This window comes from Meles meles, chromosome 17 (genome assembly GCF_922984935.1).
Source record: "Meles meles chromosome 17, mMelMel3.1 paternal haplotype, whole genome shotgun sequence".
NCBI lineage: Eukaryota > Metazoa > Chordata > Mammalia > Carnivora > Mustelidae > Meles > Meles meles.
In genome coordinates, this window is record NC_060082.1 from 25,757,426 (window position 1) to 25,768,481 (window position 11,056).

An 11,056-nucleotide genomic window follows, 5' to 3' on the forward strand; every position below is an offset into this window, starting at 1 on the left:
AAGCACTACAGCAGGCTCCCTGCTCAGTGGGGAGCCTGCTTCTCCTTCTCCCTCTGCCTAGTTGTGTTCTCTCTCTCTCTCTAATAAATAAATAAAATCTTTTTTTTAAGATTTTATTTATTTGACAGACAGAGATCACAAGTAGGCAGAGAGGCAGGCAGAGAGAGAGAGGAGGAAGCAGGCTCCCCGTGGAGCAGAGAGCCTGATGCGGGGCTCGATCCCAGGACTCTGGGATCATGACCTGAGCCGAAGGCAGAGCTTTAACCCACTGAGCCACCCAGGTGCCCCTGAATAAATAAAATCTTAAAAAAAAAAAAAAGGCTCAGTAAGCAAGGGAGGCCTGGGTGCACGGTGGATTAAGCATCAACTCTTGATTTCAGCTCAGGTCATGATCTTGGCTTAGGTCATGATCTCAGGGTTGTGACCTGGAGCCCCAAGTCAGGCTCAATGCTCAGTGAGGAGCCTGCTGGAGCTTCTCTTTACCTCCCCCTGCTCACGCTCTCTCCTTACCCCTCTCTAAAGTAAATAAATGTTTTTATTTTCTCTTTTAAAGGCTCGGTGGGTAAAAGAGACAGAAGACGCACCCCCCACAAGCCCCTTTGAGGAAGGCCTAGGGCTTTCAGTCTTCCTGATCAGCCTGTGCTGGTTGTGTGAAGACAGCTCAAGTCGGGGGTTGAGAGTCTATTCCCTGGTCTCCCCCAGGGAGATTGTGACCCCTAGGACAGAAGAGAAATATTTGGTGTTTCCTGTAGAACTTCATTAATTCAGGCCACATTCATTTGGAATTTATGAGTTCTTACTGAATAGAGAAAACAGAACACAACCTTCCTCTGAAGGTTCTAGAGGTACTTACTGTGTAAGTACAGAGAATTCAAACTAAAAGAAACAGGGGAATTTCTAAGCCAAGAACTCAAGATATTAAGATAGGCCTACTGTGAGTCGTGACTTCTGTTTCTCACAGGAAGTCATTCCTGAGCAAGGGACAAAATGTCTGTGTGTGTTCTCTGTCTGCCTTCTTCTGCATGTTGTTGACGATAGTTGGTAACAATGGTATTATAATAGCGATTTACCAGGCCCTTCCTATGTGTCGGAAAATGGAACAGAGTCTTTTACAAACAATATCTCATTTAATCTTCACAAAAATCTGCAAGGATCCATCCATAGCATGGAATACTATGGATACGTCCATCAGAAATAAAAAGGAATAAACTATTGGCAAACATACAACAACCTGGCGAATTTCCACGGAATTATGCCAGGAGAGGGGTGGGGAGTCAATCCCAAAAGGTTGCCTACTGCACCATCCTATTTATATAACATTCTTGAAATGACAAAATTATAGAAATGGAGAACAGATTACTAGTTGCCAGGGCCTGGAGAGCAAAGGGCGGGAGGGAAGTAGGTGTGGGTATAAAGGGGAACAGAAAGAATCCTAGTGATGGGAGTGAAGGAAGTACCTTCCCTGATTAACTGCCATAGCCTGGTTGTAATATTATTGTACTATACGTTTTGCAAGATGTTACCATTGAGGGAAACTAGGTAAAGGGTGTTATTTCCTATGACTGCATGTAAATCTACAATTTATCTCCAAATAAAAAGATAAATTAAAATAATAGAAGGAAATTGGGTCTCGGAGTAGTTAAATAATTTCAGAGCCAGAATTCAAACCCACCTCTGTCAGACTCCCAAGCCTGAGTGCTTCAAGACTGTATTCCAGGGAACCAGGAAGAAGGAGGACCCCACAGGCTTTGCATTCAGACCAGAGGGCCCACTGGTGTCTTGGGCACATTTGTTACAAGGGGATTGCTATCCTGAAAAGGCTATGAGAATGTGGCTTGAGAAAATTATTTGGCAAGCCCTGTGGATTGGTGCTGAATGGCAACATCACATAACCAGGCCTCCCCTTCTCAAGGAGTGTGCAAAAGGCATGGGAGCGGGGGAGCCCCCCCACCTCCTGTTTCTCCATCTACTTCGGTGTCTCTGGTTACGTGTCCACATGTGTGTGCTTTGTCAGTTGCTCGTCTGTTTCCGGACGGGGGAGGCTGGGGCGATGTGTAAGTCACACAGCGGTGTGCGGGTCAGTGCCCCGGCTCTGTCTGGGTGCACCTGCGTCAGGTCTGCACGTGTCACACCCACGGACCTTGTTTCTATGAGGTTAAACCACTTGATTGGTTGCCTCCCCCAACGCAAAGCTGACTACTGAGCCAGCCTGTCACGAACCGGGTCTGGGTGCTGTAGATAAACTGGGTAATTGGTCTCTCCGCCTCCTCATCCAAAACAAACACAAACCGCCCCCCCCCCCCCCGCCCCACCGCCACGCTGGAGGGAGTCTGGTCCCTGAAATCTGGGTTCCTGGCTCCAGTGCCCCGCCCCTCTGACCCCGTAGACAAGGTGAGCGGCTCCCGCGGGGCCCTTTCCCTCCCCCGCGGGCGGGTGCTGCCAGCGCTTATGTAAAGAGGTCACGGCCTGCTCCGCCGCTGGGCGCACGCGGCCTCCTGCACAGGTGTGGTGGGTGCGGGTGGGGAGGTGTGCGGAGCAGCCTGGCCGGCCTCCTCCCCGCGGGCGTCTCCGCTTCTCCTTCGCGCTGCTCGTCCCTTCTCCTCGCTTGCATGTGTGACGGCGGCGTGCGCGCTGGGGAAGGACACCGCGCCCTCTTTCCGGCTCCCCGCCGCCCCGGGGCGGAGGGGCTCCCGGCTCCCCGTTTCCCCGCTCCCGGCTGATGCACGGTTTGCGCCTCGCCACCGCACCCCTCGGGCCTGGCTGTGTAAGTGGTGCGGGGGCGTGGGCGGGAGGGCGCGGGAAGGGGGGCGGGGGCAGGGAGGCGGCGGCGCCCGGAGGTGTTAACTTCTCGCTCCGCGGGGAGGCAGCTGGGCGCCACGAGCCCCCGAAAGCCCCCAGCCCCGCGCGCGCCCCGCGGGCGTCCGAGCAGCCCGTCCGGAGGCGCGGGGGACAGGGCGCTGCGGGGCGCGATGCCGCCGCGGGGTGGCGCCCTCGGCCGCCGCGTCCTCCCTTTAAAGTTGGCAAGGACCTGGGAGCCGGGAGCCCGCCCGGCCGTTGGTGCGAGGAGGCGAGGGCGCGGGGCCCCGACCGCCCTTGATTCGCCCCATCCCTCCCCCAGGGCCAGGCGCGGACGCCGCCGGACCGTGCAGTCTGGAGGGACTGTGAAGCGCTGGCCGGCGTCGGGGCCCTTGCCCGGGGTCGGGCGGGAGCCGCCGGACGCGAGCCAGATGGAGGCGGCGAGAGGGGGCGCGGAGTAACGGGCGGCCCCCCGGGCTCGCACCTCCTGCGGCGCCCTGCTTCTCCGCTGGCACAGGGGCGCGGCGGGCGGGGCCCCCGGGGCTGCGATGGAGGTGCCTAACGTCAAGGACTTCCAGTGGAAGCGCCTAGCGCCGCTGCCCAGCCGCCGGGTTTACTGCTCCCTGCTGGAGAGCGGGGGGCAGGTCTATGCCATCGGGGGATGTGACGACAATGGCATCCCCATGGACTGCTTTGAGGTCTACTCCCCCGAGGCCGACCAGTGGACCGCCCTGCCCCCCCTGCCCACAGCCCGGGCCGGGGTGGCCGCCATCGCCCTGGGGAAGCGGATCATGGTGATCGGGGGTGTAGGCACCAGTCAGCTGCCCCTGAAGGTCGTGGAGATGTACAACATCGATGAGGGCAAGTGGAAGAAGAGGAGCGTGCTGCGCGAGGCCGCCATGGGCATTTCTGTCACCGCCAAAGGCGAGTGGGGCCAGGGCTGAGGGAGGGCAGAGAGGAGGGAGTGGGGGGCCATAGGGAGAGGGATGGAAACCAACACTGAGTCGGGGCGGCTCTCACAGTCCTAATCCTATCATCCCTATAATAGACACTGAAACTGAAGACCCACTAGCCTTATTTTACAGATGGGAAGACAGGCTCAGCAGGTGAAGTGTCTACTTAAATTCCGTATGATGCCAGAACTCCGCTCCACCGGACTCCTCCTGGAGAGCTGGGCAGGCCTGGCCAGAGGGGAGAGCTGAAGGGTTAGTGCTGTGTCCCTGCAGATGCCTTCATTCTGCAGAACGACACAGCCTCCCACCCACAACACCTCATCCCCTGCCCGCTGCCTTTTAGGGGCACCTCAGACACATATCTGGGGTCCTGGGAACCTTCCCTGCCCCCTTGTACCATCCCCAGGCCCCACTAGTGGGGCTTTGAGGCCTGACTCCAGGGTCTTCCCCTGGAATTCCCTCAATCTCCCCCTCTGCCTCCTAATCTCTGAGAGGCTAATGAATGGGGACTAGAAAGTTCCTGAGGGTCATGCTTCTGCAGCATCCTGCCCAGGTTCACAGGTCTTGGGGCCAGAATGTGCTGATCAGGAGGTTACATGATCTTCGTTTCACTTTCTCAAAACCCCTTGTTTCTTTCTCATTGGGTTTAGTACAACCCAGAGCACAGAGGGGGCTCCAAAAGCTCTTTTTGCTGAAACACGAAGGGTTTTTTGCTGCTGTTGCTGCTGTTTTTTTTTTTTTTTTAAGGTTTATTTATTTGACAGGGAGAGAGAGGGCACGAGTGGGAAGAGCAGCAGAGGGAGAAGCAGGCTCCCCGCGGAGCAGGGATTCTGAGGCAGGGCTGGATCCCAGGACTCAATCCCAGGACCCTGAGCCGAAGGTAGACGCTTAACCGACTAAGCCACTCAGGTGGCCCAGTGCAAAGGGTTTTATAGGAAATGGTCCAACAGGAATTAGAAGGCCCCCAGTGCAGCTCAGATAGCCTTGGTGGGATGCAACCCTCTCTCCCCCTCGGGCAAAACCATCCCATTTACCCATTGGGTCTACTGTAGATCAGGAATCAGTATTTCTTGAACACCTGTTCTGTCCCTTGCATAGTTCTAGGTCCCAGGGATGAAGGAGAGAGACCGAAGTCCTGGCCCCTACTTTCAGAAGTCCGGGTCTGACCAGTGAAGGTGACCAGTGAGAAACTCTAACCCAGAATCCCTCCGGGCAGTGGCCTGTGGGGCCTCCAGGAACCCTGGGTAGGAAGGACAGGAGACCTGGAGGCCTGTTGCGGGGAGAAAGAGAGGGAAAGGGTTTTCCTTACCCACCCCCCCCCCCACCGGCCTTGAGAGGTGCTGCCGGGAGATTAAGAACTAAACATTTATTGAGTCATTACCGTAGGTGCTTTATGTGTTTTAATGTGATCTTCACAGGCTGGGTGGATGAGGTAAGTGCTATGATTACCCTCATTCCAGAGGGAAGCCATGTGGGGCCGGAAGAGGTTAAATACCTCACCCAAGGTCACAAGGCTAATGAGTGATGATGGAGTCTCTGCTCTTCACTGTGGCACTGACTGGGTTCAGCAGTGGGTCCGATAAGCTTTCCTATGCCTGTGTGGCCAGCACTGAAGCAAATGCTGGGGCCACAGACAAACAGATTCTCTAACAATCTAGTGGAAGAAATAGACGACGATTATTTCGGTGACGAACGGCGAGTAGGGCAAAGCCGATGCCTTGGGAGGCACTGGTCTGGTGCTCTCAGCCCAGCTCTGCCATTGGGGAACACCCAAGTGCCCGTGAAGGGCTGAGTAGGTCCTGGCCCAGGAGTGGTGGTGGGGCACGGACCGAGGGTTCTCTGCTGGAGGTGTGTTTTCGGGTGACACAGGGATGAGCGAGGCAGAGCTCGTGGAAGGGAAACCCTCCCAATATTAGCAGGCCCAATCTCCTGATCTGAGGCTACGGTTGGGATTTTTTTCCCTTTTCAATAAAACTGGAGGTAGTACTCAATAGAAGGAAATAGTACTCATCCCTGTAATTCCCTTGAAGAATAAAAGCCTCTTTGGGCCAGAAGCCGGGAAGACTGGCTACTGGGAGACAGAATCCCAGGCACGGGTGGGTCCCCGGGAAGGCGAGTGGCTTGTGGGGTGGGGGAGCAGGGCAAGCTGTGTCTCTTGTAGGCCTCAGGAGGCCCTGGAGGGAAGCCCTGGGAAACACGGATGCCTTGCTTATCCTCTCTGCTGATGCAGCGTGTCAGGGGGGTGCCTGCCTACCTGCCTAGCTGCGGCCAAGAGCAACAGAAAATGGGAGCGAACTCGCTTCTGCTCTGAGAGTACCCAGCTTACTGCCCTGGCAGGGTTCCTTAAAGGGGCTAGTCTTTTGTCCTCCAAAGCCTCCCCCTCATTCAGCCCTAACCCTGTCTCATCTAGTGCAGGATACCTTCTGGAGCCCACAAGCCACCCAGTGTGCAAAGGAGGAAGGCACTCCCGGGGGAGGGGGGGCAGTCAGAGAAAACCAGCCGCAGGCCGGTGTCCCATAAGGCCAACGACAGCAGGGCTGACCTCATTTCCAAAGGCTCCTGCTGGGTCTGGAGCATTCCAGTCGGTGAATGCCTAAGCAACAGTCCACTATTGGAAGGCATCAGAGGAATACCTCTCCTCTTTGGCATTCCCTCTGGCTGCCTAGGAGGGAGGAACATGGAGAGGACAAGACCCGCAAAGTGTTGTCCAGACCCCCACTCCATCACAGTCTACCCCGTGCAAGATTCAGCCAAGGGCCAGACACCAAGGACGACTAAGACACACAAGCCTGATGCGGTTTCAGGAAGACCCAGACTCAACCCAGCAGGGACTTGTCATGGTTTCATCAGCCCCACTCAGGGAGGTTGCAGTGGTTGGGAAACTGACCTGACCTTAGTGCTGGTCTTCAAGGGGTTAATGCAGCCAGGTCTGGTAGGTGATTACTGATGGGCCTGTCTCATCCTGTGGATAAGCTGAGCCAGGGGTGTGTGTGTGTGGCCTTTCTCCTTAGACTACCGAGTGTACGCGGCCGGCGGGATGGGCCTGGACCTCCGTCCACACAACCACCTCCAACACTATGACATGCTCAAGGACATGTGGGTGTCACTAGCGGCCATGCCCACCCCGAGATATGCTGCCACCTCCTTCCTCCGAGGCTCCAAGATCTATGTGCTGGGTAAGGACAGGTTATCTGTCCCGTATCTATGTCTCCTTCTCTCCTGGGGTCCTGCCGTTGGAGGTCTCTCCTTGGGGGCACTGCCAGACAGCGCGCTCCCTGTACGGTTCGGTAACAGTCAAAAGGGGAAACCCAGCCCTCAGGTACTTACTGTGGCCCCCTCTCCTCCACCCAACCAACCCCGTTCTGGCCCCCAGGGGGACGACAGTCCAAGTATGCAGTCAATGCCTTTGAGGTCTTTGATATCGAGACTCGCTCCTGGACCAAGTTCCCCAACATTCCCAGCAAGCGGGCCTTTTCCAGCTTTGTGACCGTGGATGACCGCCTCTACAGCCTGGGGGGCCTGAGGCAGGGTCGGCTCTACCGACAGCCCAAGTTCCTCCGGACCATGGACGTGTTCGACATGGAACAGGGTGAGCAGGGCACCGGCCGCTGGCTGCCCACCACCCCTCTGGCTGACTCCCCGCACCTTGCCCCCATCCCATGCACCCGCCCAGGGCCGCGGACCTATCGGGGGGAGCCTTTCAGAGGTCTGGACAGCCCTCACCATTCCGGGCTACTGTTGGGATCGCTTTCCTCCATCTGGACAGGGCTCCTCTTGGCTGGCTGGTTATTTGTTTCCAAGACTTTCCCGTCTATTTTCTCTTCTTATGACATCCAGGCAGGGCCAGGGGAGGGAGGGCTTCTGCTTTTTACCAGTGCAGACCCAGAAGGATCCCAACCTTCACGCTCACTGCCTGTAGTTAGCCTTCTCTCCAGCTCGGAGCCCAGGAGAACAGAGATAGAACAAGGTGATTCAGTGCAGGGGATTATGGTTCCTTGGACTGGAGCAAGCCTGGGTGGGAGAGGCGGGAGGCCACGGAGCCCATCATTTCAAACAGCAGGAGGTGTAGTTTCTTCCCGGGAGCACAAAGGGTGGTTGGAAGAGACTTATGCCTCGGGCGTGAGCTCTGGGGACAAGGTGCGTATTTGGTGGGGGAGGTCAGCATCTAATTCTCTCTCAATTTATCCACCACTATCCATGGCCCGTAGGGGGCTGGCTGAAGATGGAACGCTCGTTCTTCCTCAAGAAGCGGCGGGCAGACTTTGTGGCCGGCTCTCTAAGCGGACGGGTCATAGTGGCCGGGGGACTCGGTAAGGATGGCGCTTTCAGGCTGTTACTGCGGGTTGGTGCTTGGTGGACACTTGGCGCTCTGCGTGAGCAGAAGGTTCTGACTGCTTCTTGCACACTGCCTGCCTACCACTTTATCCCAAATAATTCAAAACACTCCCTCCCACGTATCCACAAACGGGTCCCCATGTGCTCTTTCCGTCCTCTCACACACTGAGGCCAAGACAGCATGCAGAACAGGCTGCTGACCTTGGAAAGCAGGCTTGCTGAGCACAGCTCCCTGCGGCCCTATCCAGGAACACCTGGGGACAAACTCCTGGCAGGGATTAGCCTGGTCCTCTTTCTCTGGCTAGCTCTACTCTCTGGATATCCAGCTCCATCATGGACTAGGAGAGCAACCTGATCAGACAGATTTTTGTAGTGGGTTCAGGAGTCGCTGGATTACTCCTCACAGAGACTAGAGGTATTTTGAAGGCAGGACCCCAGCCTCAACAGGGCAGAGAACCTCTAGGCGCCCAGAGGTCACACAGTGTGGACAGACTCCCACTTCGCCTGAGCAGGAAAGGAGCTCAATGCGAGCCAGACCTCGGCGACGGCTGTTTAGGACAAGGCAAAAAGAAAGGCAGTGGCAGTGTCTAGAAACCTCTGGTCAAAGCAGTGTGTGGAGGAGATGAAAAGAGGGAGAGAAGGCAAGCAGGGCGAAGAGGCTGGCGGACGAGAGCCAAGGCCCAGGGTCAGGAGGGAGCCATTCTGCAGCCCAGGGACTGAGGGCCGTTGGCTTCTGCTTGTGGGTTCCGGAGGGGGCCAGGGAGGTGGCGGCAGGGATCCGTGGCTGGTCTCCTTTGCGAGGTCCGCTTCCCTTGGCGCTTTCAGGGAACCAACCCACGGTCCTGGAGACGGCAGAGGCATTCCACCCGGGGAAGAACAAGTGGGAGGCGCTGCCCGCCATGCCCACGCCCCGCTGCGCCTGCTCCAGCATGGTCATTGGGAACTGCCTCCTGGCCGTGGGCGGCGTCAGCCAGGGGCTAAGCGACGCCGTGGAAGCCCTGTGCGTCTCCGACTCCTAGCTGCCCCTGGGCCTGGCGCCTCGGCCCCGGACTAGACCACTCCACTCTGGACGACAGACACGGTCTCACCAGAGCAGTTTGGGTCACTTCCCAGGATGCCAGCTCCTGTCCACAACTAGGGGAGTCAGGCCCTAGGGGCTCTGGGGGGCCTCCCTCCACCTCCAAACTGTACCGATCCCAGGAAACCATAAGAAGACCCACGGACTCCACCAGCCTCCAGCTGGAGCCCGGCCCAGCTCTGAGGAGGCTCCTCCCCTCCTGCTCAGGCAGAGGAAGGCCCAGGAGTACCTGCTACCTCCCCTTCCTGTGAGTTCTGCCTCCCCCGGTGACCAGGGCAGGAGGTAGGTGGGGGAGAAGACAGTGATAGCCATCTAGCTCTGTGCTAGTTTGAGGGTCTCTTGGGATGGAAAATGGTGAGGGATTGCAAGGAGTCCCAAACCCGTCTTCTCTCCCATGATTCGCATCCCTACCCCGTTTGGTGGTCAGCAGTGGGCCGGCCCTCGCCCTCATCTGCTCAGCAAGAGTTGGCTTTGGAGCAGGGGCCGCTGAGCTGAAAGGGAAGTCAGGTTCAAATGGACCAGTCCAGGTCAGCAGCCTCGGCCCAGGGAGGCTGGTGGGAATGCGATGATGAGGAAGGAGCAGACACCCAGCCCAGGCTCTGCCTCCCGCTCCTCTCCTCACTCACTGTCTCCTTCCGCCACCCCTCCCTGGCCATTTTGACCCCAACGTTCCTGGAGCGTTTCTGTACAAAACCTTCTCGTGTACACTGTGGCATCAAAAGCCACGAAGTCTGGATTGACTACGCCCGGGTTAACAGCAGCAGCACAATGATTAAAATCTATATTCCTATCCTCTCGGGCAGCTGGTGCCGGGGTGGGGTGGGTGGGTATCTTGATGGGTAGAGGGGACCCCCGAAATCTGTCCCTGCGACGGTCTCAGACTAAATAGGGCCCCAGATGGCCAGCTGTCCTTGGCTGTTCCCATGGAGCAGGTTCTATCCCCAAACCTCGACCGGCCGTGTCACCTCGCTCCCAGTACGACTGTAGGCGAGACTCCACTTAGGAGGCAGGAAGGGCTGCACTCCTCAGCTGATGTCTTCACGGTGGCCTCGGTTCACTCAGCTGAAGTTCACTGCCATCTTACCCCAAGTGGAAAGGGGATTGCTCATGGACTTAAAGACTTGAAGCTCTTAGAGCACCTCTTTCTTCTTCTTTTTTTTTTTTAAGATTTATTTATTTATTTGAGAGAGAGTGAGTGAGCACACAGATGGAGAGGGAGAAGCAGGGTCCCTGCTGATCAGGGAGCCCAATGTGGGGCTTGATCCCAGGACCCTGGAATCATGACGCGAGCTGAAGGCAGACTCTTAACTGACTGAGCCACCCAGGTGGCCCTCTGCCCCCTTTTAAAGATTTTATTTATTTATTTGTCAGAGAGAGAGAGAAAGGAGAGAGCACAAGCTGGGGGAGAGGTAGAGGCAGAGGGAGAAGCAGACACCCAAATGAGCAAGGAGCCCATGCAGGACTCCATCCTAGGACCTTGGAATCGTGACCTGAGCCGAAGGCTAAACAGACTGAGCCCTCCAGGCAGCCTTCTTCTTCTCCTTCTCCTTCTCCTTCTCCTTCTCCTTCTTCTTCTTCTTCTTCTTCTTTCTTCTTCTTCTTTTTTAAAGATTTTATTTATTTGTTTGAGAGCAACAACAAGCAGTGGGGAGGGGAAGAGCAAGAGAAGCAGGCTCCCCCCACCCCTGAGCAAGGAGCCCCATGCAGGGCTCGATCCCAGGACCCTGGGGTTCCTGTCCTGAGCGGGAGGCAGACACTTAACCAACTGAGCCAGTTATTTTTAAAAGCTGTACCAGCACCAGGGATGCAAAGAAAACCTGCCTTGGGAGGGGTTACCGGGGAGTCAGACGGCACTTACTGCGTGATGGTGTAATTCATTCCCAAGAGGCAAGAA

The 11,056-nt window shown here is 56.6% G+C and overlaps 1 protein-coding gene across 2 annotated transcripts; it reads left to right on the forward strand.

Annotated features, from left to right (window-relative positions):
• The first annotated feature begins 2,498 nt into the window (after nt 1–2,498).
• On the forward strand, nt 2,499–9,922 carry KLHDC8A (kelch domain containing 8A). Of its 2 annotated transcripts, none has more exons than XM_045982077.1 (6): nt 2,499–2,764; nt 3,119–3,720; nt 6,761–6,925; nt 7,123–7,338; nt 7,587–7,716; nt 7,958–8,031. In XM_045982077.1, the coding sequence occupies exons 2-5, from the start codon at nt 3,345–3,347 to the stop codon at nt 7,670–7,672; spliced, it is 843 nt and encodes a 280-aa protein (XP_045838033.1). In that variant the 5' UTR covers nt 2,499–2,764; nt 3,119–3,344; the 3' UTR covers nt 7,673–7,716; nt 7,958–8,031. The 2 variants fall into 2 exon arrangements, with proteins under 2 accessions (XP_045838033.1, XP_045838032.1); XM_045982076.1 differs by lacking the exon at nt 7,587–7,716 and adding an exon at nt 8,910–9,922 and having other exon boundaries at nt 2,502–2,764; nt 7,958–8,059.
• Nucleotides 9,923–11,056: the final 1,134 nt, after the last annotated feature.

Bases quoted from the DNA above. Each gene is read 5' to 3' on its own strand.
- KLHDC8A (XM_045982076.1), top strand. From the start codon at position 3,345: ATGGAGGTGCCTAACGTCAAGGACTTCCAGTGGAAGCGCCTAGCGCCG. The intron at 6,926-7,122 runs GTAAGGACAGGT...TCTGGCCCCCAG, and splicing joins CTCCAAGATCTATGTGCTGG to GGGGACGACAGTCCAAGTAT. The intron at 8,060-8,909 runs GTAAGGATGGCG...TGGCGCTTTCAG, and splicing joins CATAGTGGCCGGGGGACTCG to GGAACCAACCCACGGTCCTG.